Raw genomic sequence first — 26,051 nt, 5'->3', positions numbered from 1 at the left:
GAAATACCAAGGCCCTAACCGGAGACTCCGAGAACCTGACACCTGGTAAGTCGCAATCTCCATTGCAGATTCTCTGACGAGGGCTGCACGCTATTTTCCACGCTAGACTCGGGGAGGTGGCGGAGAGGCCGAGTGTTACGGTTAAGGCTTAGTCTTCAGTGGAAGCACACTCTTAATTCGCTCGTTCGTCAATCCCTGTTTCAGCTCCTGTGCTTGAAGCATGGTCACCAGGCAGTGAACAGAGCATGATATGACATGGCTGTGGATAAAATAGATAGCTTGAGGCTTCTCAAAGTAACAAACAGAATGGAATTTTGCTCTACACAAAATCGATTGTAACAGATCATTAGAGATCAGGTCAAGTTATTGTACCGGACACATATCCTCACTTACTAAAACTGCTAAGGGGGTTTTTGCGGCGAGGTATCTTAGCAAGGAGGAAGACATCCTGACACTATCCCACCATGCAGCAGGGATACGGGTATCTCAACCAACAGATGTAACCTTGCCGTGCATATGTATTAAAGAAAGACATGAGCCAACACGTCTTCTGTCCATCTCCCCCCTTTTTAAATCCCCAAACTCTCATATCGCTCGATTCGCTTGAAGAAAATGGCGTGGAGCCGCTCTGAATTATCTGCGGCGGGTTTCTTCTATGAGGAAGACTTGCAAAGCCCGCTCCCCCCCCATGTCAAGTCGCTCGGCCAGTCAATGCTTGACTTTGCATGCCAGGACCAAGGCCCGCCTTCTGAAGAATGCATCCAGATCCAATACTTGGCTAGTAAAAATTCCGATGGTGAATATGATGAGAAAATCTGGGAAGACTTGTTTCGACAAAACTTCTTTGATGTACTTCTGAACGACACTTCGGTCTCACAAGATGTATCGCGCAGAGTCTCACGATCGAACTACTATTATGACGCTATAAGGCCTGGCAACAACGCTCTATGGACAACATTCCGGGAGAAGGTGGAAGGACATCAAATGAAGACGCTTCCCAAGGCCGACTTTGTCTTCTATCTGCCGATGTACCACCTGGCCGCTGAATCTCCTATACCTCGAATAACTGACCACAGAGGTCGGGAATGGAATAAAGAACCAGTCCCATCTCTTGTAGAGTCCTTCTCATGGTCTACACTGAAGGAGCTCTATATGCATGGTCTGCGTCCCTCCCCATTCAAGGTTTTTGGCAAGGATGAGCCGCGAGAAGCAGACCTGAATTGCTATCCGTGGCTTATTGTCGAGCATAAGAGTGGCAAGAAAAGCCTTAGTGAGAGTCAACGGTCAGCGCAATTAGAGACTGCTTGTTGCCAAGCACTAAACGCCAGCGCGTGTGCCGTCAAGTTAAACCAGATCGCTGCGAGGTATGCCGTTGAGCTGCGTAAGCAGATGCATATTCCCCCCATTCCAGCCGTGACCACAGTCGGCAGTAAGGTCAGTGTCTGGATAACGTACTATGCGGAAGGTTTTATGGCGTACCATAGAGAGGGCTCTTACGAGTCTTACAGGAGACGAAATCAAGGCTATGTAGGTACGAAATCTGGGGTCCGTAACTAAGCTCTAATGATGATTCATCTTAGATGATGCAACGTATCTGGGAGGGAGATATGACTGAGATTCGTGACATCAGGGAATTCCAGCTTATACTCGAAAACACCTATACTTGGGCTATGCGGGTATTCAAGCCTCAGATAAACGGATTTATCGAGCATTGGAGGGCTACCCACTGTAGCATCAAATCTACTCCACTACGAAGAAGTACAACCTCAACAACATCTTATACGGAGAGCGAGGGGAGATCGGTACAAGATTCAATGGGCCCTCCTTCAGCCCGCAGCTCAGCCCGTCCCTCAACGCGTAGCTCAATTGGCCCCCCTCCTTCGATTCGTAGCTCGATGGGACCTCCTTCACGGCGTTCCCTAACGGGCCCAGTCTCGGGTACCAGCTCAAGAGGCCAGGCTTCTGTGTGCAGCTCTGTGGACCCTCTTCTTGATCCTGCGAACAACGACGATTGGGGTTACGCTCCGCAGCAAAATGTGCGACAAGTCTTTCCAGACACATGTCCGACGTGTCAGAGAACAAGAAAGTTTTTCCATAATTGCCATGTTTGACATATATAATAGCGGGATCGGACCAGGACAACTGAGTCAGCCTTGCTGCCTCTAGGTAGATACTCCGCATGTGTATCATAGTACACATGTTCAAATAGAGATCTGTGATAGGTCGTATTCTTAAGCTCATCACATCATATCAGGCGATTTCAATTCAGCTCTCCCAGACCGGTATCGCATTCGCTAGTGTATGGTAGGCAATTGCCTCATGGCCACATCGTAATCTCAGTAGTTGAACTAAATCATTATCTCACAAGAGCGGGGCTGTCACGAATTTCTCAAGTTGGATCGTGGGCAAGCCCTTGAGTTGAGGTCTGGAATGACAAAAGGCCATAGTGAAGTCTACGAGGACGTGAATCTTCAGGACCACTTAGAGCGCGTAAATTTGATTCACTCATGCATCACGGGGCGCGTTGGAAGAAGACCATGTTTATATCTGATGGACAATGTGAATAATCTATTGTGGCGGACGCTGCTTAGAAGTTAATCTAAATGACCTGTAACTAGTTCGGATTATTGACGCAAAGGACCGAGTTTACGGTGTCCAGGTGCAGATCGTTGACATCCCTCGATACATAAATCCTAGAGCCTTTGCAGTCCTTCTTCCTGGAAGAAAATTGGCATTAGTAAGTCAAATACAAACCAACATTAATCTTACTGATATAAGTAGCAGAACGTTTTGTTACGAAGGTGGATGCTGTTGACCTTGAACTTGCTAAGAGAGAATTAGTAAAGCCACTTACGATTGCTAATGCAAAACATACCTGGAGCCAACATTGCCGCATTTGTAGCCGTGAACGTCTTCGTGCGACCCTTTGAGGTTCCTCTGATCATAAACCCTCGCCTGTCAGGAGTCAGTCATATCTTAGACAGCTACTGTAAAACGAAACTTGCGGTGATCACATCCGTCGCAGCAGCTGCAACAGCAAAATAGGAAAAAATTGCAATGATCTGCATGGCTGTTATAGGGAGTAGCGCGACTAGCCAGAACAATTTAAGAGTTCAATAACAAGCATGAGAACTATGGCGAGGCTCTAAAGATATTTAAGAGCTCTTTAGAGCAAGGGTCCTGGAGGTCAGCAGTCAATACTCTGAACATGGGTAGCGGCAAATGGCTGCCGGCATCTAATCATATCACTGGAAGCAAAGGATAGGCGCTGTGGCTTGGGAGATCTGCAAAGCTAGCCTAATTTCACATAAGCTCACGGGTATTTATCAGGCCATGCTACGCTGCTTTTATCTGAAACGTGCTGCTTCTTATCGGGTTATGCTAGGCATCATTTAATATCGCACTCGCGGCGGAAACCTTCCGCTATCTCAAACCGCGCGAGCTTACAGCGTCTGAGCGTACCCGTTGGTTTAAAGGGCTTTGCTCACCCAACTATGCCGTTGGGCTGCCCCTCACTCCTTATAAGTACTTCATCTTCGCCTTACTTGAGGTATCTCAAAATGTGGCTGCTGTTTTCCACCAGCCACTTACAGCGGAGGGCTAGACACCATGTAAACAGGTTTATCCAGCTGATTCGCAACCTCTTCCAGCTTCATGCAATTAGAGCAATTATCCAAGACTCCGGGGTTAACATCAAAACTGTCATACCTAAGTATCATTGCTCTATGGAAATATTTGAATTTATTCAACAGGCTTTCTCTACAACCAAGGCTCGTGGTGTATCGACTGTCGGTCTTTGGGTAAGATGAGGCTGTGCAAGGCGATGCACCCTAGATTACGCGCTCGTAGCCGATAATAACGCCATGCATTGATAAGAACTCAAAATGGCACTCTGAAGTATTCCATTCAAGCAGATATGGTGAGGCTGAATGATGATCATGTCCGCACTTCGTACAGCTGAGAGAAAACTGGAATGCTAACACTTGCTGTCTCACTTGTCTCTAGGGCGCAATAAAGACTCCCCGCTTCAGTAGGTAGGAAACCTCAAACGTTTGCGTTGGTGTCAGCCAGCCACATCCGGGTCTCGAACAGACGATGAACGCCAAATCTCACAACTGTAAAGTTGCCCCTCCCACATCTGCCATGCATATCAAGCCTCGATCAGATTCGCGGGCTAGTGGGATACAACGCCGCCTTGGCAGAACCCAACTAGCCAATAGATATTGTTGCTCTGCACCCTCCTTCACCGATACCGATCTTATCACATTTCTGATTTTCGTACATGTTCCTATCAGATCCTCATCCCCGCACGTCTAGGCCCGGGCCTTTCGCCGCTATTGATTTGGCCCACATTTGAGGCTAACCCGTCGTTGTGCTAGAATGACCAAGCTGAAAAAGAGAGACACTGTCAATAGTGAATGGTACAATGGGCCATGGATATAAATATTGTCTGCCTTGCTCACCTGCTGTGCTCAACAGCCAGAAGACCACCTTGAATCATTCCACAATTGGCAGGAGTAATTACAGTCACCATGGCAACAACCACGCAGACACCTCCACCGTCCGAAAGGACATTGCAAGAGAAGATCGAGCATCTCGGTGATCTCGTCAGAGATCCTAAATCCGACTTGGGCTCTGATGAATTACCACATCTCCCCGAGCTCATCGATGATTGGTATAATACCGATGTCGATGTCACCAAGGAAGAGTTCCATCAAAGAATTCTACGAGTCTTTAGGGATTCCAAGCATGAGCAGGTATACAATGGCGTCATGAACCAATTACCTAGTGAAACGCGAAAGGTTCTTGAGGCTTTCATCGAAGGTGATAAGACTGCTGATGAAGCTGGAAAAGCTATCAAGGAGGTCGCACCGTTAGAGCTTGGGGCGTCAAGTACTAGTTCTCATCTTCAGGCCTTCTCTATGATGGCACAGCAGGTGACTCCTCCTACCAAAACCAAGGTCCGTATTCTTCTGCATAGTTACGCGTTTTCCATCTGACATTTACAGGGCAAGGAAACCAAGGACTTGACCTTTCAGAATTGGGGACGCACAGTCAAGAATACGCCTACTGTCACGTATTACCCCGAAACTGTCGCCGAGATCATCGAGATTGTTCGTGACGCTGTCGCCAAGAACAAGGGCATTCGCGTTGCCGGTTTCCGTAAGCTTCTGTTCCTATCCTACCCAGCGCTCTCTCAACTGACCGTATCCAGGACACTCATGGGCGCCCGTTTTTGGGAGGAGTAACAAAGCTGGCCAATCTAGTAATGGCGATGTCTTAATCTCTACTTTGACTGAGACCAACGCCAGCAGGTTGCCCAATCTTACTTCCGTTCCAACCAACCTCTTTCAGCCAAAGGACACGGAACTCAACGCGATCAACGTAATCACTGATCCCAAATTTGTAGGAGCTCCGGCTCTGAAGAATGGCAGGAAGTATGTCCAGGTCGGAACAGCGACTACGAATGAAAAGTTCCGTCGGTGGTGCATTGACACGGGAAATGTCACTTTGCCTATGAACATTATTGAGGTCGAGATTACTTTTGGCGGTAGCAATGCTACAATCTGGTGGGTTCTCAAAAAAAGTTTTTCACTCGCGAAACTAACGCTCGTAGTCACGGCGCGGGCATCAATAACCCAACCTTGAGTGACCTTGTCCGACGCATCGACTACATCGACGTCAACGGCCAAGAACGCTTCGTCAACATGTCCGACCCCACGCTGCTCAAAGCCGCAAGTGGCTGTTTCGGTCTTCTCGGCGTCGTCACCTACATCACATTCGAATGCGACGCCATGTGCACCGCGGTCATGCGTCCCGTTAAACTCGACGTTATCGACGCTATTCCCCCGCCGCCCGAGATGAAGGACTCAGATATCCCTGCTGCCCTTCGCCAAAAGCGCACACAGGCTCAAAAGGACGATGCGGTTCGTGAGTTTGAACGTCGTGCGAATGAGGACTTTTATGCAGAGTGGTTTTGGTTTCCTTACTCGCAGCAGGTCTGGGTTAATACCTGGAAGACTGATACTGACACCAAGAACGTGGTTAACTACCCCAGTAATGCAAAGACTTTGTACCAGGTTGCTAGCACCGCAATTATGAATATGGCGCAAGAGATTGGCAAGCATATCCATGCTTTGCAAGTTGCGCCTCAGACGCAGACCTCGCTCCTTTGTAGGTTTGGATCATCTGATTCGGAGATAAAAGGCTAACACGACGCAACAGCTTGGCTCGCCGTGAAGAACTTTGACGATGTCAAAGGAACCAACAAAAGCATCAGAACCCTGCTGCCTAATGCTCTCCATTTCCAGCGGGGCGTTCAGAACATTCGGGTCCGAAACCTGGAAGTTGAGATGGCCGTAAGTCTTTCGATCTTTAGTGTCGATCTAATAACTAATGTGACTATTAGCTCGACTCAAAGAAGGGCAAGCCTAATGAGCGAGACTACACTAACGTGAGACGCGCTTGGTGGGACGTCATAAAGACATGCTACGCCAACGCCAAAACATCCCCTATGCGCATGCCCATGGAGATGCGCATAATGGGGTCCAGCGAAGTCACCCTCGCCCCACAGCGCGGCAACAAGCTTGGAACATGCGCCATCGGCATTCTAACCCTAGAGGCTGTATCTGACATCTGGGTCCCCTATGCGCAACAGGTCCTCGACAAGTGGACGAGCTACAAGACGAACGATGGCAAGCCTGTGGTGGTGAAGCCTCATTGGGCTAAGGAATGGTACATGTACAAGGTTGGTGGTAAGCCTTGGGTTGAGAAGTTGGTTAAGGAGGATTATAAGGAGGAGATTGCAGAGTTTCAGGCGCTGATGGCTGCTATTGGTAAAAAGCATGGTTGGACGCTTGGGGATATCAAGAGGACTTTTTCTAACGATGTTCTTGACAATACTTTCCTGGGCGGTGTTGCTACCTCAAAGCCACAGCAGGTTGCGAAGTCGGAGAAGATGGTTCAGGTTCAGGTGCATGAAGTTCCTGTGGATGCCGTTTCAGAGGTATCTGTTTAAGCAGCAGCCATCAAATAATAAATTGGAAATCTCATTATCTCTGTACATTGCCCAAAGAAGGAATACCCTTAGGTTGACCTCTTATGTCAAATTCGATCCTGACATAAAGGTGAGGGATTTGTCAGCGCCAAATACTACCTGGCCTGATTCTAGCTATCGTCAGCCCAAAGGTTTTCAACAATGCCCGTTCAAGCGTTCCAGTAAGATCTCGTCCCGAAGACCTACTATCGGCCTGTAGCCATGTTTTCATATGATAGCATGGGGACAGGAGGCGCACTTGGCCCAACGCAAATCCGTCTCCTGCATCTACTTCCAGCAAAAGAAAGCACCAATCCGATTGCGTGTCGACTTGAGGTTGTCGCATTCGAAGAAAACCCAGTGTATGAAGCACTTTCGTACTGCTGGGGCGACAATACTCTGCTTCAGGGGATAAAATGCAACAATGAGGCATTTCAAGTCACCGAAAGTTTGTTCTCCGCACTGCAGCACTTGAGGAACGACCATACTGAGCGGACACTATGGATCGACCCCATTTGCATCAACCAGAATGATCTGGAGCGCCAATCTCAGGTCAAACTTATGAAAGACATATATACTAAATCGGAAACGGTAGTTATCTGGCTAGGTCTCGATCCTGCCTCCGATGGAGTCTACCACTTGTTCGAAATGCTGCAAACGATTTCAAATCTTCCCAGTCCTCAATTAAGCAAAAAAGAGAGAATATTCTTCGAGATGAATTTATTTGATGCTGATCGCTGGCATCAAGATGAGGACAATATTTCATCCAAAGTCCCGGATGAGATCAAGAATGACTTCGTTATACCTAACGAGGCCAAAAAGGGCGCAATTGCTGTATTGACAAGACCTTGGTGGACAAGGACATGGACTGTTCAGGAGATGGTTCTAGCTCCCAGTGCGACCATCATGTGCGGCCACTTATCTGCTCCAGCATCAGAGGTCCGACGTGCATGCGCTGATATTCTTATGCACGCAGTCAACGACGCCTTTGACGCTGGTGATGATGATGATGATCTACTGAGTTTTGGAGACCTATTTGACGACCCTAATGGCACACTATACATGGCCAGGATGCGAACACATCCCAGTGTCAGTGCGAAGATGGAGCTTCGAAAGCTGCTCCAGTTTCTTCGGTGGTTGAAAGCCAAAGATCCAAGGGACAAGGTGTATGGCTCTTTAGGTATCGCCGCTTCCACCTACGGCATTGAGCCGGAGTACACCATTTCTACCGTTGAATGCTGCACGCTTTGTTGATGATTGAGGTCACAGAAAAATGAAGAGTATTTGACATTATCTAAATGAAAGCCAATTGACAGGTGATATAGTACTTCCACCTCCATAACTCATCGCAAGTTCCCACCCAAATACTTAACCCTCATTATTACAGTTCGTGCAATAATCCATAACAACTTTACAAGAGTTCGACAACTCAATGTGTCCACACATCCAAATGTTGTCGTTGCTCTTGGCATTCTCACGTCTGCATCCAAAGTTAGTTCCCAATTCATACTCAACAACAAGGGAAGGGGACTTACGCTTCCTTGATAAGCTTACCGCTCATACCAATACCATAGTCATCACAGCTAAACTTGGCAATACAAGCAGCCTGTCCCATCGACATGACCATCAGAAGACCCTTCTTGGACCGGCTGTAGCGCGTAGTGTAGCCAGTGTAGATAGTATCGTCGTCGAATTCACCAATGGCGCGGTCACATGCATCGCCGAGACCAGACTTGGAGAGTCCATCGCTTGTACCGCACTGACCAGAACCATCGTTGTCGACGTGTGTCTGTGTAGGAACTGGTGTAGCGATTGTCTTCACCTCGCCGATACCATTGGAGAAAGTAGCTGTTACATCTTTGTATACTTGACCATAAGCAAGAGTGTAGGCAGTCCACGCGAGGACAGTTCCATCAATGGTCTTGGTGAGAGGTTCGTTGATGGGTGCTTGCGTAGGAGGGGGAGCTTCGGTGGCGGGATCGACCTTGGAGGGATACTCGGTATACGCTTCACACTTGTTGTCGATGAGTGTAGCTGTCGCGATGTACTGCTTGCCCGAGACGGTGGTGGAGCATTGGCAGTACGCTGATGTAACGCGGGGGCCGCCGTAGATACCGCAGGGGTAATATGTGCGCACTGGAGCGGTGGTGATGTCCTCGGTTGAGCCGGAGGTGATAGTGTTGGTGGTTTGATCAGAGGGGCGTGTTGTTGTAAGAAGAGTGCTGGGTCTTGTGGTAGCCGGGGCTGAAGTGTCAGTCTCATCAGCCTTGGTGGTCTCTTCAGTCTTGACGGTCTGATCAGCGGTGCTAGTCTCATCGACAGACTTGGTAGAGGTCTCTTGGACAGAAGTCTCAGGTACAGTTGTGGACTCAGGACCTTGGTTGGAGGTAGTAACATCAGCAGCCTCGGTCGAAGTGGGCACGTCAGAAGTACCAGTCTCAGAGGGGCCAGCAGACATGTCACTGCCAGTAGCGCCGTCAGCACTTGTGGGAGGCAGAGCGATCGACGTCTTGGGCTGCGTATCAGAAGCAGCAGCAATACTGGTAGTCTCCCTCATCTTGCAAGACCCAGTAGTCTCCGTCGTCGCAGCAGAAGTCGTAGTCTCGGCCTCAGTAGAAGTAGGCTTCTCAGTGGTGCTAGCCTCAGTCTTGGTCCCCTCAGTCTTTGACTCTTCCTCTTCAGTCTTGGACTCCTGCTTCTCAGTCTTGGACTGATCATCATCGTCATCCTCCTCCTCACTCTGATCTTTAAGATCGTTGCTGTTGTTGGTGAGAGTGCTAACGATGGGAGTAACACCTTCAACTATACCACCAGTGATCTTGCCAGTAACATCCTCCAAGTTGGAGACAACGCAAGAAAGGGTGTTGATGACGTTGGAGACAATGTCGAGAAGTCCACGACGTCGCTTACCAGGGCAGCCACCGGACTCATTACCACCAAGGTCCTTGATAGCACCCTTGACACCATCGATCAAGTTGTTGACCTTGTTCAATGTATCTGTCTTGAGACCATCAGGATTATTGGTCCAGGCGACGATGATGGGGATGATGTCGTCGACCTTGGAGTTATACTCTGAGGCAGTGACCTGAGCCTGAGAAGCAGCAGCAGTGGCTTCTTGGGGAGGAGCAGTGACGGGTGCTGAGGGGACATCGCTGGGCTTGTCGCTGGGCTCAGAGGCCTTCTCAGTGGTGCTGGGGATGTTGTTGACGGGAGCGGTTGTGCTAGGAGGCTCCACGTTGTTGGTTGTGGTTTCGGGAGGGGGCACCTCTGCGCTGGTGTCTGTGTTGGGAGGAGGGATGGCAGCGGAGGTAGTTGTATCGACGGGTACCTGAGCTTGGGTGGTTGTGGTCTCAGGACCAGGGGCAGGAAGATCAGTGGTCGTGTCGACAGGATCAATTGCGCTGCTGATAGTCTCGGCCCCAAGTGGAGCAGCAGAGTTTGTGGTGGTGTCGGCGACAGGAGCAGGGACGTCGCTCGTAGTCTCTGTTCCAACAGGAGGAAGATCAGTGTTGGTAGTCGTGCCAATTGGCTCAACAGCATTATTGGTAGTAGCAGTCTCAGTACCAACAGGAGGAAGATCAGTGTTGGTAGTCGTGCCAATTGGCTCAACAGCATTATTGGTAGTAGCAGTCTCTGTTCCAACAGGAGGAAGATCAGTGTTGGTAGTCGTGCCAATTGGCTCAACAGCATTATTGGTAGTAGCAGTCTCAGTACCAACAGGAGGAAGATCAGTGTTGGTAGTCGTGCCAATTGGCTCAACAGCATTATTGGTAGTAGCAGTCTCAGTACCAACAGGAGGAAGATCAGTGTTGGTAGTCGTGCCAATTGGCTCAACAGCATTATTGGTAGTAGCAGTCTCAGTACCAACAGGAGGGGGGACATCAGTGCTAGCACCAGGAGTGCCAGCGACATCGGTCTCCGTACCAGCGGGAGGGATCCAGTTCGATGTAGTTTGATCCTCAGTTGTAGTAGGAATAGGGTTCACGACAGGAGCATCAGTGCTGCTCAACACATCCACAATAGCGGATGTCTCGGTACCAACAGGCGCAATCTCAGCGCTCGTGGTGCCAACAATCTGGCCAATAGTGGTAGGAGTGTCAATCACAGGAGGAGCAACGGTAGTTGTGTCAACGACAACAGCGTCATTGTTGGTTGAAGTCTCAGTGTTGATCACAACAACATCTGAGCTTGTAGGAAGGACGTCAATGGGCGCGACGGAGCTGGTGGTTGTAGAAACGAAGGTATCAGTTGTAGTGGTATCAGTGTTGATTTCTCGCTCATTAAGCTGGTAAATTCTATGATGAATTAGCTCAGTCAACTCACTTTCAACTGCATCTAACTCACTGGTAAGGAACGGCAGAAGCAAACGTGGCTCCGAAAGACAAAAGAAGGAAACCAACGCCAATTGGCATGGGAGAGTCTGTAGGGCGCAACATAACGAATGAAGAAGCTAGCCCAACCAAGGTTTGCGATACTAGAACAATGAAAAAAAAAGAGTGTCTGTAGGAAACAAAAGACTATAAGTAAAGTCAAGTCCAACAAAGGACGTATTTACAGACAAGCCTCAGCATTAACAGGCTGACTTACATGGATTGTAAGCTATCCCCATAATTCTAAATTACAGGCCCGATCCTTCAGAAGAAACTTCCGAAGGATCTCAGCAAAACACGCTGTTGACATTAGCGCATCGAAATTTAACGCCAGATGCAGAATGGACTGTGCATCTGCCGAGAGTGTTACGACGCAGAGTGAGATGGTTCATTTCGGGACTCCTTAATCTCCATCCTTCGGAATCCTGTTACAGGGCTGTAAGGCTCCATCCCGTGCGCTTATCGGGGGCCGTTAGTGGGTGACCCCAGTTGTATTCTAGGGCGGGTGAGCTTACTGCACTGGGTAACCAAGCAGGGGAGTTGCAGAATGGCTTGCTCTGATTGGTATGATCGCGCTGTGAATAAGATCTACCTTGCGATATTGTTTATTATAGATTCATTTATTTCATGCGTTGGATTTGATCAATATGTCATCGTCGCAATAGGATTCAGTGCATGTCAAAAGCAAGTAAGATAGCCGATCGCAATACAATCGCTAAGCCTCATCCCCATTCTACCCAATGCCAATGTCTATGATTCACCATCTCGACGCTCAAGACCCTCTGCGGAACGTGCAAAAGCTCAGCCCCCAATTTCAGCACGTTTCAACTAAAATCTCATCCAGACCCCAACTTTGATCCTCTAGACACGGCAAACACGGGAAGATCTGGATCCTCGTCTCACCATTCAAGCCTCCCGCAAAATGTCTCAGTAAACCGCCTGGACTTTCGGCTCACGAGTCATCAACACGCTATAACCCCACTCACACACAGTCAGCTCAGCCTTGTTTCATCGGTAGTGGAACATGTCAGCACAAGCATCTCCATAATCGCTCCTGTTTCAAGCACAATAAAATTGAGATGAACTAATTAAACAGATTACGCCAAGGATTCAGCATGCATCCTCTGAAAACTCGGCATCTTGTAAGTCCACTGCCAAAGTCCTGAACAGCCTGTTAAATAAATGCACTACCCAGCTATTCCCCAGCATCGCTTGGTCGTCGGTATTCCTCTACACTCTTTTGGATAGTCATTCTCTTCCGCGACAATGCTTTTCTCAAGTCGCTTCACTTTTGCCCTCGGGGCTTTACTCTCGTTCATTACCAACGCCAGCGCTGCTTCTGGTGAAGGTAGTTTCCCTGATTTTATTTCTAATTGGGCTCTTTTCCGAAGATGGGAGGACATCACAGCTTCTATCCCCGTCTTTGACGTCCCCGGCATAGATGACCTCACCATGGGCGAGTGGGTTAACTCTGAGAAGAAGTTGACCTGGGAGTGCTACACGCTCACCAAGGACAGCCTCGTCGCTAACAGCTTGACTGTCATCATCGACAAAGCTACCTTGACCTGGACCGACTCTGATAACCAGCCGCAGCAGCAGACTGTTGTTAGTAAGCGCAGTGGTATCAAGTCTGGTGATGGCAACGCCATCATGTACGGCGCTCGTCTGCAGAAGGCCCTTGACCATCCTAATATTCTTCCCATCAACCATATTGTTTACGGCAAGGGAGGCGTGAAGGACTATGGTTTCGCCATCATGCCTTATGTTCAGGAGGGCTCTGTGGCTGATAACCTCGGCAGTCTGACTGATGTGAACGGTGCCTTCAAGCAGATGCTCGCTGCCGTTGCTGCTGTCTCGGCCGCGGGTATTATTCATCGCGATCTCAAGCCCGAGAACTTTCTCAAGGATGGAGATACCATTAAACTCATGGACTTTGATCAGTCGCGAGACATTGGTACAACTGTTCAGATGGACGTTGGCACTCCTTCATACACCGCCCCAGGTACGATTCCAGTTCCTCTACTTCAATCGCATCCTAACATTTCTGCAGAAATCATCGTTGGCAGAGACTACACTACCAAGGCTGACACTTTCTCTCTGGCCATGAGTTTCCTCGTCATGTCTGTTCCTGACCTACGAAACTCTGATGACCGATTCCAGTTGTGGAAGGATCTCATTGAGCCTCCCAACACCAGCTACGAGCGTGTCACAGCGGACAAGACTGAGGAGATCCTCCGGGGGAGAAACTATGGTGTTTTCAACGGTAACGATGGTCTTCTGAAGGTCATCGCCAAGGCCATGTGTAGCGAGAGTGAAGGACGCTACACTCCTGCTGAGTTCGAGACAGCTTTTAACGGAGCGACATAATTGTCAGGTCATTGAAGGAACGGTGGGGACATTAATATCTTGGGTGACGATAGTTAGGACGTTTAGACTTTCTATATACCTCATACTGGTGATCTTTACACTTTGACTATTTCGGACAGATCCTCTCTACAAAGTGGATCGCTCTACCACTATGGATAAGATGCTCATGCTCGCCTAGCCCGCGGTTCAACAATACGCGTAGAATGATGAGTAGTATTTTATGAGTAATGGATATTTAGAGGGCTACAATAAATATATCTACATTGTTGACCATATTTTCTCATCCTTTGTTTGCCGTCAATGAATCAACCGCCTCAATCAATCGTTCGACAGTGACATCCTTCTGCAATTGCACTTCAAGCTGCAAATCATCAGCCAAACTCACCACGCAAAACACAAGACTCACCGTAGCCACGTTCTTAATGTCCGCTTTCTCAGCATACCAGATCAAATCCCTCCTCAGCCGATGCTGAACACGTGCATTCTTGGTGGAAGCCGTGGCAGGGAAACGTGTCCAGATCAAGACGACAGCACCCGATCCAGGGTGACGATAAAAGGCAAACTTCTTTATCCCCGGGGCGTTAAAGTACTCGGCAAGATTTTCAGGTGCTACGTGCTTGACGTGATCCTGGAACTCGATGCTGTCCTCCTCGTGATCGACTACCTAGTTCTTGGTAAGCCAGAATCTGCGGAAGTGAGATCGTCTTACCATCTTCAACAGGTCACCTTCCTGGAGTTTGGACAACGCTTCTGTGCTGCGGGCATCGAGAAGATAGTCTGGCTCTGTTTTGGGCTGATCCGTCGTCCCGGGGATATTGATGGTCTGGCGCTCTGTTGATCCGGATGGCATATTGAAGTCTTTTATTTTTATCCTATGTGTCTTGTTCTGATATGGATTGGCTGAAGTTGTAGAAAAGCGGCAGGCTGACGTCCTGAGTCCCAGGTGCCTGAACGTGCCCTGGACCGCTACAACAGCGATTAGTCAGAGCCAGGAAGCAGCCACTAAAATTGCTGACAGGCTCAGTGAGTCCTACAGCGCACGCGCCATCCTAGGTAGGACTTTATCGCGGACTGTAGGTAGTGTCGAGAATTATGCGAACGACTTTGTAGGGCCTGTCTGAAAATGAACATAAATACATGCAGCTAGCTAGTCTATGTCGTTTTATTTAAAGCTTATCTACTATCTGATCAATCGTTCCACATGTCATGTAGAAATTCTTAACCAACATTCAGTTTACCTACCCTGGAATTGACTGTTTACTGCTTCCGACTTCGGATCGTGTCGTTTTTATTTGTTTGATTACTGTCAGACTTCTGTTTGGACTCTTTCTAATCTTTCTAATCTTCATTGACCGGCGGCTCGTTAATTTAAGGTTGTTTTTATGCTTAAATCAATTTCACCTCAACCACATGTTCGTAGCCGGCAAAGAAAATCAGTCAACAGAATCGAGATACTTGATCTCCACTCGCCCAAATAGTGTGTTGAATATCATGTTCTCTTGAGAATGCTAATCTAGTTCATATATACATCATGAAGTCATACAAATTCGCTCATCATCTAAGAAGCATACTCAAAAATGTCCTTGATCTCCTCAATAGACAGCTTCTTCTCCAAAGCAAGCTGAAGCTGAATTCTAGCCTTGGAAGGATTCAAGTATCCAGCTCCAATACCAAAAGGTCGCTCATCAACGTAACCCCAGGCAGTGCGTCGGCTAACGACGACAGGAACCTCAGTCTCGTTGAGAACCTTCTTGATCTCCTCAACGGCCTTATCAGGCCAACCTCCAGCGCCAAGACCAGCGAGAACGATACCCTCAGCACCGTTCTCAATAGCTTCTTGGAAAAGCTTGGGATCGGCCTCTTGATGACCGTACAGCACGTCGACTTGAGGAAGAGCAGTCTTGGTGGAGCTGGTGCTGATGTTGAAGTAGTGATGGCCCAGAGGTCGAGTGGCGGGGTACCAGAAGATAGGCTCGACGTTCTCGAACGAGCCGAGATAGCCTTGATCTTCGGCCTTGAAGGTGTCGAGAGAGTTGGCGTTGGTCTTGATGGTATATCGCGCTGAACCAATCTTATCATTGAGAACGATCATGGCTCCACGGCCCATAGCGCTCTTGCTGCTAGCGAGTCTAACGGCAGAGAGGAGGTTGAGAGGACCATCAGCAGAGAGAGCTGTAGCAGGTCGCATAGAGCCAACCAGAACAACAGGCTTTTCACTCTTGACAGTCAAATCCAAGAAGAAAGACGACTCCTCGAGGGTATCAGTGCCATGAGTAACAACAACACCCTGCATATGCTCGCTATCAAGATCATCCTGAATGCGATGCGCCAAAGTAGTCAGAATAGTAGAGTTGATGTCTCCACTATCAACGTTGGCGATCTGCACTCCGCGAACATTGGAGACGTTGCATAATTGGGGAACAGCGTCGATCAAAGTCTTGATACCCAACGCACCAGCCTTGTAGCCCGTAGTCTGATCAGAAGACGCAGCTGAGCCGGCGATTGTGCCGCCGGTGGCGTAGATGGTGATGTTGGGAAGACTGGCGTTGTAGCATTCAAAGTCGCTGACTGCCCGGGTGAGGAGCTGGGGTAACTCAGGGAGAGGCGAAGCGAGGGCCGAGCCTACAAGGGTTGTGAGGGCGAGCAGGGATTGAAGAGAGGGCGACATGATGGGTGGTCAGGACAAGACTATCAACCTTGTACTATGTAAGAGAACTGCCTGAGAACAGAGAAAGAAGAACATGATGAATAGGAATTTGGACATCTTTTATAGTCGTGATATCTTGGTATGTTGGCCGTGATCGCTTATCCTGACCGAGGATATGCGTGCAACCCACCGTGTTACCTTATCATTAGTTAACAGGTCCCGTCGGATCGGCTCTCTAGTTCGAGGATAGTAAGATAGCCAAGAGCAAGTAAGGTGAGGGAGCTAGTAGAAGGTTCTCGCCGTACGCCCTAATTACGTACGGCGATAGGTGATCGGCCAAGGATTACGGGTTTCTGCCAAGATTCTAGTCTGGATTATTATCGTTCGGCCTCTTATGCTGACATGCCGATGAAGATGCGGGGGAGTCAGTCACTGCCAGTAATTGGCGTGATCTCATGGCAATGATTTCTACATCTAGAATAGATAGACTCTATGAGAATACCAATAGATTGGTTTAAGTTAAAGGTATTTACTAAGTTGTCATGCTTTTGCCAAGTGATAGACGACATGTAACGGCCCCTTTAGGCATAGTTTGTGAGCGGGGTGTAGCAGTTACCGAGTTAAAGCAAACCAGCCTCTCCAATCCCCACGAACTCAAAATCCACTTTCTCTCTTTTCTTTGTTGGTTCTTGACTCAGTCGCTCTCTCTTCGTCCCCTTGTACAACCAAGTTACATCCCTATCTCATGCGGGAATTTTTCGTTAATTGTTTTTTCTTATCTTTTCGTTACCTCATCCCAAACCTAAGGAAACTTACTCCCGTTGCGGTAGTAAACCCCATCGACCCACGCACGTGCGCGATTATCGCATCCTTTATCTCTCCCACTGTACGGATACCCGTACATTACCAACCTACTTACTCAGGACTGTAGATACGCACAGTAGATGTGTCTTATCTATGCCTGGCGATGATGTCCCCCCCGCCAAGCGGACGCAGGTACCTAGAGCCTGTCAGCGCTGCAAGACGCTCCGCCGGGGCTGCAACGAGTATCGGCCCTGCAGGCGATGTGTGGATGCAGGTCTAGCAGATCGCTGCATTGGACAGTCCGGCGCTCCGAGTATTCTCCAGCCCATCCACGGCCACTACTCTATACCGTCTAATGCACCCGTCGACGCGCTGCATCGTCTTATTGGGCTTGTACCAGCTCAAGTCCTCGACCATTGTGTCGAGCGTTTCTTTGCTCGGCTGTACCCTACTATTCCTATTCTGACTCGCGATTATGTCGTGCTCCTGAGATCGGCGTCTTCATCGGCGACGCCTGAATGGAGGCTTGAGGCTTACTCTGTGCTTGTCGCCATGTGCGCACAGGTACTACTCCAAACAGAAGAACCGGAGAATTTACTATCGCAAGGCATCATCGCTGAGAATAACGCGACATACGGTTCAATGATCGTCGACCAAGTCGTCGCGGTCCATCAATCCACCCCGCGCACAATGAAACCAACCCTCAACCAATGCCTCCTCGCATTCTTCCTCTACGCCTGCCAAGCACGTCTCTCGCACCACAGCCAAACATTTCTCTTCCTGCGCGAAGCAACAACCCTATTCTGCCTCTTGCGTCTGGAGGACATGGACCATTCCGCAAAGGCGTTAGCACACCGACTATTCTGGGTCCTTGTCGTATCGGAGCGATCTCACGCCATCCGATATCGCCGCCCCATCACATTACAAATAACCGACGAGGCCCCAGAAATCGACCTCAACGATCCTTCGCTCTCTGGCTTCTGGAGTCTTTCGGCGCTTTTCAGACCTATTGATACGTCGTTTGTTGCGCTGTTGAATCAGGAGCGTTTTGCAATCTCACCGCCTCTTTCGTCGTTGGATTTCGTAGAGACGGCTGTTAATACGGCTATAAAGCCTGACTTGCAGCTTCATGAGACGCAGAAGGCGAATCTGAGGATAACGCAGCTGTGGTTGCGGATGATTGTATGGAAATTACGCCTGCGATTGGGTCATCTGAGTGAAAATGCACATCAGCATAGTCTCACTTATCAATACCCTCTAGTCGTTGCCAAAGATCTCACACTCTCAACGAGGGATCTTTCTATCGACAGCATAAAGATTCACGGCATTGGAGTAACAGAGAAGCTTTACGACATTGTATCGGCGGTTGTAGACGTTCTCGCTCGTGTACCAGTCACGCCCTCAAGTCCCCAAGGTCTAGCGATGGGCACGTCACCTGAGGACGATCTACTATATATCCGGAACCTCATAACCAAACTGCCGGGAGGTGCATCCACTTATGAGCCGCTTCTAGAAAAGCACATACAACAGGCACTGCCAAGTCCCGGGCCTAGCGTGGCCCACAGTAGTCCGCCAATATCGAGAGTAAATTCATAATAAACAAACTGTACATCAAGCTATTCAAAACTATATACCCAAATTACTATCATACACCTTGTTTTTTGAGATCTCACCAAGAACGATACACTGTTTCAATGCCTACTGCAACTCCTTCTCGTTGAGCTTCTTCTCAGAAGTAACGGAGTGCGAATAAGGATCGATCTGCGTCTTGGCAAACTTCCTCGCGGGAACCTTCTTCTCAAAGAGGACATCCAGCTCTGCATAAGTACGATCCTTGGGCTCAGGAAGTCTGAAGAACACCCAGATAGCAGAGAGGAGACAAGTTCCAGCCCAGAAGTAGGCAGTGCGAGCGCCCCAATTCCACGCCGACGATGAAAGCTGATAGTTGGTCATGACGTTGACAAAGATGTTGCTAGCATTGTAGGCGGCGCGAGCCATTACGATAGTCTTGGCTTTGAGTCGGGTCGACGAGAGCTCGGAGATGAGGGAGTATGTGACGGGGCCAACGGTGAAGTCGTAGACGAATGTGAAGAGAATGAGCATGCCGCCAATAGCCCAGACGGAGGAGTTGTCTTTGGAGAAGGAGAGGGAACCGACGATGATGAGGATGAGGAGTTGAGAGCATAGACCTGAGAAGTGAATCGTGCGTCTTCCAACCCTGGACATCAAGAACCAAGAACCCATGGTGCCAACCATTCCAAGAGCGTATTGGCCCATTGACAGAGAGAAAGAGTTGCTTGCATCCATACCGGCTTGGGTGAGGAAGTATGAGAAGTAACCCATGAGGTTCTGGCCACCGAGAGTCTGCACAAGCCAGATACCCACAACAATCTCAGTTCGGCGAAGGTCAACACCCCTGAAGCAGTCTTTATATGTCGTTCCCTCCTTCAAGTTCTTCTCCATCTCGTTCGTATGCTCAATCATAGCAATCGTCTCGTCGGCGTTAAAGTTGGGTTGTTGGGGCGAAGTAAGTCTCAAAAGCGACTTCTTGGCCGCAACTCGGTTACCCTTTCGAACATACCACCAAGGTGATCTATCAATCCATTAGCTAACACTCTTCTAATGATGTGACAAAACTTACTCGGGAGCAAAAATAACACCTGCCAGGATAGGCACGGGCCAAACCCACTGCACACCAAAAGGAATGCGATAAGCCCACTCATCACCGCGCCCAACAGAACCTTTGTTCACAGCAGCGGCAAAGAACTGGCCAATTACCCAGCACATGTTGATAAAAGTCGTGAGGTAAGGTCGCAGAACGACCGGTGCTACTTCGGATGCATATGCAGGCGTAACGCTCTGGAACGCGCCCCATGGGATACCTTGCATTGTCACATTAGCGAATGGCACGGGTAAGTGATATGATATGATGACTTACCGCAGAGGACTTCTCCGAGCACGAGAACCTTGACGTTGGGAGCGAAGAAGAGAACAAAGACGAACGCGATTATGAGGACGAGGGAGCCGATGGTCGTCATCTTGTAGCCGTACCTGTCCGACGTCCAACCCGCGATGATGAGACCAATGATCTCGCCTGCACGAGCACCGTTTGACAATCCAGATTGCCAAGCAGGAGAAACAGCATATTTCTCCTTCTCAGCATTCCACGAGCCAAACTTCTCATTAAACACAGGAGAAGCGTACAAGTTGCCGAGTAAAGCAAGATCATAGCCTTCCATGATGAGCGTCGTGGATAAAAGGACAGACCAGCCGATGGCCTTGGGATACGTCTTGATAGCTTGCCAGAGAGTCATGTGATGCTCAGCCTCGGCGGCGACTTTGGCCTCTGAAGCGAGAGCCTCAGGGCTTACGGTCTCGTCATGCTGAGTGTCGATACTCTTCTCGGGATAAGAAGCCATGGTGAAGATGAGAGTTGGGATGATGGGATGGAGATGCTGGGGGAAAAGAGGAAGGATAGTCGGTCCTTTATGTACTCGTGGAGCCGATGCTCGCTACGCCTGAACCCGACAGCTCGGGTGATGGTGATTTTTTTTCGCCCAAGCTTAACTTAGAAAAACTCCCCAGAAACAGGACCTGTACATCATCTGGTATGAAGCATGGGGAAACCTGGGGCACGGGGAAAGTGAGTGTGTGGGGTGATTTTCAAGAAATGGGATTGGGGCACGAGTCTTTTGCACAGGAGACTCCGAGCACTAGCGGAGCTTCCACTCTTCAGAATTTGTTTCTTTGTAACAATTGGTTGTTTTGGGACTAGAGATCAATAGTGCGGAACGACTCCGATGGTGGGAGCGCTAAAGGCGGAGTCTCCGCTGGTCACACACGAGCAAGGATTTTTGGGTGACGTCGTAGGGTAGATTGACGGGGTGAGAGGCAGCCTCGGCTGAGATAGCGATGAATGTTACGCTGCATTGTTTGAGCGGAGAGTCCGTTATGTGCGGCGTTGATCAGAGAAAGGATCTGATCTCCACAAGTAACGGGGTGATGTCGGCCGATAAGATGGGTAAATAATAAACACCTCGTCTTCCCCTCTCAACAATATTCCAAGCCCATCACTCCCATTTTACCATCATCTCTTCTATTCTCTCCCTCTCCGTTCATCCAGCCATCATGGGCTCCATCATCTGGGACGATGAACACCAATACATAGGCAAACAGCCCTGGTGGAAAGCCGCATCCTTCTATCAAGTCTACCCAGCCAGCTTCAAAGACTCCAACAACGACGGCTGGGGCGATTTACCCGGTCTCATCTCCAAGCTCGATTATCTAAGCGATCTTGGCATCGACGTCGTATGGGTATCTCCCATTTTCGAGAGTCCTCAGAAAGACATGGGCTACGACGTCTCAGACTATCAAAAAATCTACGAACCCTACGGCAGTGTTGAAGATGTCGATATTCTCGTCAAAGAATGCCATGCGCGAGGTCTCAAGATTATTCTCGATCTTGTTGTGAATCACACGTCGATAGAGCACGAGTGGTTCAAAGAATCGAGGTCTTCAAAGGACAATCCCAAGAGGGATTGGTATATCTGGAAACCAGCGCGGTATGATGAGAACGGCGTGAGATATCCTCCTACGAACTGGAGGGGATATTTTGCGTGCTCGACGTGGACTTGGGACGAGCACACGCAAGAATACTATCTTCATCTTTATGCGCCTGATCAACCTGATTTGAATTGGGACAATGATGAGTGTCGAGAAGCGATTTACGAAAATACTATGCGCTTTTGGCTTGATCGCGGCGTTGATGGGTTTCGCATTGATACCGTTAACAAATACTCCAAGAGGCGAGACTTTGTCGACGCGCCTATCACGGATCCCTCGTCGCCTCATCAGCCTGCGCCTGAAATGTGGTGCAACGGACCGCGCATTCATGAGTTTATCCATGAAATGTATGAGAAAGTCCTTGGGCCTTATAATGCGGTTTCAGTGGGTGAGCTTTCAAACACGCCTAATCCTTCACAAGTCATTCCCTATGTCTCAGCCGCTGCGAAAGAGTTGGACATGGTGTTTGAGTTCTCCATGATCAGACTTGGTAATGGCAATGGGTTTGGTGACAAGTATATTTACGAACCGTTCCCGTTATCGAAGCTCAAGGCGTTTGTGTATAAGTGGCAGAGCTTTATTGAGGGTACAGACGCGTGGGCAACAGCTTTCTGCGAGAACCACGACAATGGCCGTGCGGTCGACCGTTTCGGTGACGCGTCAACGCCAGAGTGGTGGCTAAAGTCAGCAAAGACTTTGGCTACCTGGCAAACGACGCTCACGGGCACTTTATTCCTATACCAAGGACAAGAAATTGGCATGACCAACATGCCCAAGTCGTGGGGAATTGAAGAATACAAGGATATCGAAAGCAGCAACTTCTACGCTGAAGCCGTCGCGTCAGGAGACGAGAAGCGCGTTAGAGACACCATGCACGGTCTTCAAATCATGGCGCGTGATCACTCGCGTATTCCCTTCCAATGGGATGATTCACCCAACGCTGGCTTTGCCGACGCGTCTGCGAAGCCATGGATGAGAGTCCACGATGACTATCGCGATATCAACGTCGCTAAGCAGGTCAAAGACCCAAACTCCATTCTCAGTTTCTACAAAGCCATGCTGCGCCTTCGAAAAGAATATCAAGATATCTTTGTATTTGGTTCTTTCAAACTTCTAGATCCTGAAGATGAATCGCTGTTTTGTTATGTGAAAGAGAGTGTTGCACCTGTTAAGGGACGACGGGGTGAGAAGAGGAAGGCTGTTGTTGTGTTGAATATGAGTCGAGAGGATAGACTTGGCCCGGATGTTCCTACTGTCTTGGGATGCTCGCATGAGGATGTGAGGTTGATGGCGTATACGAGGGAGACTGCGGGCGGATTGAAAGTGGGACGGCCGATGCTTGCGGGCTGGGAGAGTCGGGTTTATGTTAACTTTGAGCTGGAATAGGCGTTACTGAATATTTGGTATAGATAATCAGGAGAACTGCAACTCAGTCAGATTCATTTGTAGACCATTACCATTAAGCTCACTGAATTGAGTGCGCCCCACGAAGTGAAAACTCTAGGTTCTCTCTCTTGGTTTGATCTCCCAGCCACAGGTCTTAGCTACAAATAACAAATCTAGATGAGTTTGATCCATTCAGCCTTCAACTGCCCATCTGGATCAGCTGCTAGTTTCTCGAGGACCTCTCCGTGCATCAAATCATAGACATAGCACTCCCCAACAACCAAGTACCCACCTCCCTTCGGCCTCAACAAAAACGGAACCTCAGCACCAAGCAGTACACAGAGTTTATCCCCGATCTTCATATCAACAGGCCCAACCCCAAAGTCTTTCGATGCCGTCTTAAACAACCTGTAACAAGCACGAACAGGTTCCACCGCGCTGATATATCGGCGGGAATTTCCGCCTTCAGCGATCTCCTTGAGATATTTAGCCTGCGTCATACTGTCGCCTTCGGGCTCGATAACATCTCGCAGTGCGATAAGATCGCTGAGAACCCAGTGGATATTCGAAAGTACCAGGGCAGCCAGATCAGCAAGCTGCGCAGCCTCATCATTAACGGGATATGCTCTCCCGTCCCCGCCGCACGTCAGAGTCAAGGCACATTTTCTCCACGCTTCCTTGCTCCACTGCGGCTGAGTTAGAAGTTCGTAGCGGCCTCTTCGACGCGCCATGTTCCAATCTTCACGGGATTCTTGTATGGACAAGACGTCATCGATGATTACGCCCTTGAGGACCAGCTCTCCGGCTTTTTTAACGGGGTGGAGTTCCATCATAGCGTCAGATGCACATCGGAAGCCTCTATTCTTCTGTGTCGGTAACATTGTCCATCGCCGTGGCGCATGCCAGATTGGAACCCACGATGGCTCCGGGCGGTCATCGGTTCCCAGTGGCCCGGCTCCCGAAAGAAACGTTAAAGGTGAGTCTGCGCCGAGCATGAGTCCCGCGATATCCTCATAAACCATCTGTGGTGTCGTTATCTCTCGATAATCTGGGACGATCCTTGTGGCTAGCAAATCTGTTGTTTCAATGCCCAACAAGCCATAGATTTTATCTTTGGGTTCTTTACTCTCAAAGTGTCGCGTGGCTTGGAGTAATTGAGCGAATGAGAATTCTAGTCGTGGAAGGCACTTCTGAGAAACTGACAGTCGATACATGAGATAACTGTTCATTGCTCCCGGAGGAACCATGTGTCTGTTCAAGCCACCGGGCGACAGCTCGTTCTTGTGAACAACGATAGCTGCTGCGAGTCCGACCCATTCCCATGGAATCTGGTATGAGCCGAGTTGTACAAGGGCTTGTTTAGCGAGGACAACCTCTTGCAAAACCCAAATGCGGGAGAACCAATGCCGAAGGAAGAGCTCCGTCATTCCAAAATTGAGGCCTCCTCCATCGTCGATCTTAGCATGATGTACGGTAGATTGGCCATCTTGAGAGATGCCAAGGTAAGTGGCTTCGACAGTCTTGTGGCCAGCCTGAGCGAGCCACTCATTAACAACAGAACAGATCTCAGAGAAACCATCTGAGATGGACGAAAGAGACCTTTCAAGAACTGTATTTCCACAACAGCACCTGTCTTTCTCCTCTCCCAACCAGATAATGACCTGCCAGGCGCTGTTGAATATCCTTCCCATCAAAGCCACCTGTTGGCCTCTCTCTGCCACGTCTTTCTGATTGATACAGATGGCATCCGCCCATATCAATCTACTGGTATTAATACCCCGAAGTTCCCGTAATGCTATATACAGGTTTCCAGAGATGATCATAGAGTGACTCACACCGTTGGCAATAATCTCGATCTTTTGGTCACTAGAAGAGTCTGGCTTACCCCAAGTATAAGATAGAGCCTCGTATGCTGCCTCACTTTCGTTCAAGCTGCATACATGCAGCTTGCATTGAAGAGTGCCACTATCGTCCGGGAGTATCTCAAGTAGCCTGAATGCATCACGCCCTGGCAGGTGACGATAAACTCCACTGCTTCCCCGGGCTGAAGAGCCTGAATCGACGACAGGATTGAGGGGGCGCAGCAGGGCTGGTGGGATGGTAACATTCGAGAGCTCAATCTTATTTGCGTTGTGTTCTTGTTCCAAGTCTGCGAGCATAGGTAGACGGACATCCACGGCAAAGACATTTGGGCATTGCTGAAGTCCCCGGGGATGAATAAGAGGGTCGAACTGTTGACATCATTAGCTAGTAAGCCCTCAAAGCAAGTAACAGAAGTATCGTCAGCATATCTCCAATGGCTACTGTGATACATATCAAACTATGAAGAGGTTTATGGGGAAGTGGTTGAGTTACCCTGTTCGGAACGGAATTAGGCGCGCGCCTGGAAGGGACTTCGATACTAGAGCAATGATCTCGCGAGTGGAACATGGAGGACTCGGCCTCAGCTTTGCGTTTCAACACCCTCATCAAAGAATTAACAGCCGAAGGCCACGATGGAAGAAATGGAGAGTGGGTTGCTTCAAGATTATATAGCTCGTGTTCTCTGTGTTCTATTGTGAGCTGCCTCTTGAATGAGCTCTTGAGATACCCCTCACTGAATGGCCCAACCCACACTGCGGCCCGGCACAGCCACTCAGGCAGGTGGCCGTCTGGTACAGGGGTCACTCAGCCACAAGGCAGTTAAATTAAGGACTAAGAAGTAATTAGCCTATAAATAAGACATAATAATTAAGTTTTTATAATCAAGACATTATTTATAACTCCTTATCTATATCTTACAGCTTATTAGAAGCTTTATTTTAGTTAAATGCAATGAAGCTATAACTTCTACTCTAAGAAATAAAAGTATCTAACTTGGTGTAAGAACTTTTGTCTA

The 26,051-nt window shown here is 48.9% G+C and overlaps 12 protein-coding genes across 16 annotated transcripts; 6 read left to right on the top strand and 6 right to left on the bottom strand.

Moving 5' to 3' along the window:
* The first annotated feature begins 576 nt into the window (after positions 1 to 576).
* FVEG_03271 (hypothetical protein) lies at positions 577 to 2,269 on the top strand. Its single transcript, XM_018890886.1, has 2 exons — positions 577 to 1,527; positions 1,581 to 2,269. Exons 1-2 carry the CDS (start codon positions 613 to 615, stop codon positions 2,109 to 2,111), a joined length of 1,446 nt encoding a protein of 481 aa, XP_018747290.1. The 5' UTR covers positions 577 to 612; the 3' UTR covers positions 2,112 to 2,269.
* Positions 2,270 to 2,547: 278 nt separating this feature from the next.
* Positions 2,548 to 3,068, bottom strand: FVEG_15229 (hypothetical protein; the record flags this gene model as incomplete). Its single annotated transcript, XM_018904353.1, has 4 exons — positions 2,548 to 2,717; positions 2,770 to 2,826; positions 2,876 to 2,955; positions 3,015 to 3,068. The coding sequence occupies 4 exons, from the start codon at positions 3,066 to 3,068 to the stop codon at positions 2,615 to 2,617; spliced, it is 294 nt and encodes a 97-aa protein (XP_018747291.1). The 3' UTR covers positions 2,548 to 2,614.
* Positions 3,069 to 4,532: 1,464 nt separating this feature from the next.
* FVEG_03272 (hypothetical protein) lies at positions 4,533 to 7,018 on the top strand (the record flags this gene model as incomplete). The annotated part of the gene is made up of 6 exons (XM_018890887.1): positions 4,533 to 4,961; positions 5,010 to 5,163; positions 5,216 to 5,570; positions 5,618 to 6,174; positions 6,226 to 6,359; positions 6,410 to 7,018. 6 exons carry the CDS (start codon positions 4,533 to 4,535, stop codon positions 7,016 to 7,018), a joined length of 2,238 nt encoding a protein of 745 aa, XP_018747292.1.
* A 240-nt stretch (positions 7,019 to 7,258) lies between these two features.
* On the top strand, positions 7,259 to 8,290 carry FVEG_03273 (hypothetical protein; the record flags this gene model as incomplete). The annotated part of the gene is made up of 1 exon (XM_018890888.1): positions 7,259 to 8,290. One exon carries the CDS (start codon positions 7,259 to 7,261, stop codon positions 8,288 to 8,290), a length of 1,032 nt encoding a protein of 343 aa, XP_018747293.1.
* Positions 8,291 to 8,404: 114 nt separating this feature from the next.
* On the bottom strand, positions 8,405 to 11,472 carry FVEG_03274 (hypothetical protein; the record flags this gene model as incomplete). Its single annotated transcript, XM_018890889.1, has 3 exons — positions 8,405 to 8,516; positions 8,572 to 11,331; positions 11,381 to 11,472. The coding sequence occupies 3 exons, from the start codon at positions 11,470 to 11,472 to the stop codon at positions 8,405 to 8,407; spliced, it is 2,964 nt and encodes a 987-aa protein (XP_018747294.1).
* A 1,068-nt stretch (positions 11,473 to 12,540) lies between these two features.
* On the top strand, positions 12,541 to 13,773 carry FVEG_03275 (serine/threonine protein kinase; the record flags this gene model as incomplete). Its single annotated transcript, XM_018890890.1, has 2 exons — positions 12,541 to 13,408; positions 13,457 to 13,773. Exons 1-2 carry the CDS (start codon positions 12,673 to 12,675, stop codon positions 13,771 to 13,773), a joined length of 1,053 nt encoding a protein of 350 aa, XP_018747295.1. The 5' UTR covers positions 12,541 to 12,672.
* Positions 13,774 to 13,968: 195 nt separating this feature from the next.
* On the bottom strand, positions 13,969 to 14,683 carry FVEG_03276 (hypothetical protein). The gene is made up of 3 exons (XM_018890891.1): positions 14,483 to 14,683; positions 14,180 to 14,437; positions 13,969 to 14,134 (listed from the first exon to the last, which is right to left on the bottom strand). Exons 1-3 carry the CDS (start codon positions 14,621 to 14,623, stop codon positions 14,054 to 14,056), a joined length of 480 nt encoding a protein of 159 aa, XP_018747296.1. The 5' UTR covers positions 14,624 to 14,683; the 3' UTR covers positions 13,969 to 14,053.
* Positions 14,684 to 15,248: 565 nt separating this feature from the next.
* On the bottom strand, positions 15,249 to 16,486 carry FVEG_03277 (L-asparaginase). The gene has a single exon (XM_018890892.1). It carries the CDS (start codon positions 16,439 to 16,441, stop codon positions 15,332 to 15,334), a length of 1,110 nt encoding a protein of 369 aa, XP_018747297.1. The 5' UTR covers positions 16,442 to 16,486; the 3' UTR covers positions 15,249 to 15,331.
* Positions 16,487 to 17,377: 891 nt separating this feature from the next.
* On the top strand, positions 17,378 to 18,820 carry FVEG_15230 (hypothetical protein; the record flags this gene model as incomplete). The annotated part of the gene is made up of 1 exon (XM_018904354.1): positions 17,378 to 18,820. The coding sequence occupies one exon, from the start codon at positions 17,378 to 17,380 to the stop codon at positions 18,818 to 18,820; it is 1,443 nt and encodes a 480-aa protein (XP_018747298.1).
* On the bottom strand, positions 18,793 to 20,820 carry FVEG_03278 (MFS transporter, SP family, general alpha glucoside:H+ symporter). Its single transcript, XM_018890893.1, has 3 exons — positions 20,163 to 20,820; positions 19,866 to 20,106; positions 18,793 to 19,817 (listed from the first exon to the last, which is right to left on the bottom strand). The coding sequence occupies exons 1-3, from the start codon at positions 20,641 to 20,643 to the stop codon at positions 18,923 to 18,925; spliced, it is 1,617 nt and encodes a 538-aa protein (XP_018747299.1). The 5' UTR covers positions 20,644 to 20,820; the 3' UTR covers positions 18,793 to 18,922.
* A 134-nt stretch (positions 20,821 to 20,954) lies between these two features.
* Positions 20,955 to 25,736, bottom strand: FVEG_03280 (hypothetical protein). 5 transcript variants are annotated; one of them, XM_018890898.1, is made up of 3 exons: positions 25,529 to 25,736; positions 23,257 to 25,476; positions 20,955 to 23,209 (listed from the first exon to the last, which is right to left on the bottom strand). In XM_018890898.1, the coding sequence occupies exon 2, from the start codon at positions 25,330 to 25,332 to the stop codon at positions 23,347 to 23,349; it is 1,986 nt and encodes a 661-aa protein (XP_018747303.1). In that variant the 5' UTR covers positions 25,333 to 25,476; positions 25,529 to 25,736; the 3' UTR covers positions 20,955 to 23,209; positions 23,257 to 23,346. The 5 variants fall into 5 exon arrangements, with proteins under 5 accessions (XP_018747303.1, XP_018747301.1, XP_018747302.1 ...); XM_018890896.1 differs by having other exon boundaries at positions 23,257 to 25,404; XM_018890897.1 differs by having other exon boundaries at positions 20,955 to 25,476.
* FVEG_03279 (alpha-glucosidase) lies at positions 21,353 to 23,239 on the top strand (the record flags this gene model as incomplete). The annotated part of the gene is made up of 1 exon (XM_018890894.1): positions 21,353 to 23,239. One exon carries the CDS (start codon positions 21,353 to 21,355, stop codon positions 23,171 to 23,173), a length of 1,821 nt encoding a protein of 606 aa, XP_018747305.1. The 3' UTR covers positions 23,174 to 23,239.
* Positions 25,737 to 26,051: the final 315 nt, after the last annotated feature.

The sequence above is a fragment of the Fusarium verticillioides genome, chromosome 5, assembly GCF_000149555.1.
Source record: "Fusarium verticillioides 7600 chromosome 5, whole genome shotgun sequence".
Taxonomy (NCBI): domain Eukaryota; kingdom Fungi; phylum Ascomycota; class Sordariomycetes; order Hypocreales; family Nectriaceae; genus Fusarium; species Fusarium verticillioides.
The sequence above is the reverse complement of the archived record's forward strand: the minus strand, read 5'-3'. Positions and strand labels throughout refer to the sequence as shown.

Coding starts and splice junctions, on each gene's coding strand:
- FVEG_03271 (XM_018890886.1), top strand. CDS start 613: ATGGCGTGGAGCCGCTCTGAATTATCTGCGGCGGGTTTCTTCTATGAG. Junction 1,528..1,580: donor GGAGACGAAATCAAGGCTAT/GTAGGTACGAAA, acceptor GATTCATCTTAG/ATGATGCAACGTATCTGGGA.
- FVEG_03276 (XM_018890891.1), bottom strand. CDS start 14,623: ATGCCATCCGGATCAACAGAGCGCCAGACCATCAATATCCCCGGGACG. Junction 14,438..14,482: donor AAGGTGACCTGTTGAAGATG/GTAAGACGATCT, acceptor ACCAAGAACTAG/GTAGTCGATCACGAGGAGGA. Junction 14,135..14,179: donor ACATTAAGAACGTGGCTACG/GTGAGTCTTGTG, acceptor GATGATTTGCAG/CTTGAAGTGCAATTGCAGAA.
- FVEG_03277 (XM_018890892.1), bottom strand. CDS start 16,441: ATGTCGCCCTCTCTTCAATCCCTGCTCGCCCTCACAACCCTTGTAGGC.
- FVEG_03278 (XM_018890893.1), bottom strand. CDS start 20,643: ATGGCTTCTTATCCCGAGAAGAGTATCGACACTCAGCATGACGAGACC. Junction 20,107..20,162: donor GCTCGGAGAAGTCCTCTGCG/GTAAGTCATCAT, acceptor TGACAATGCAAG/GTATCCCATGGGGCGCGTTC. Junction 19,818..19,865: donor GGTGTTATTTTTGCTCCCGA/GTAAGTTTTGTC, acceptor ATGGATTGATAG/ATCACCTTGGTGGTATGTTC.
- FVEG_03280 (XM_018890895.1), bottom strand. CDS start 25,642: ATGAGGGTGTTGAAACGCAAAGCTGAGGCCGAGTCCTCCATGTTCCAC. Junction 25,405..25,528: donor CTAATTCCGTTCCGAACAGG/GTAACTCAACCA, acceptor TGATGTCAACAG/TTCGACCCTCTTATTCATCC.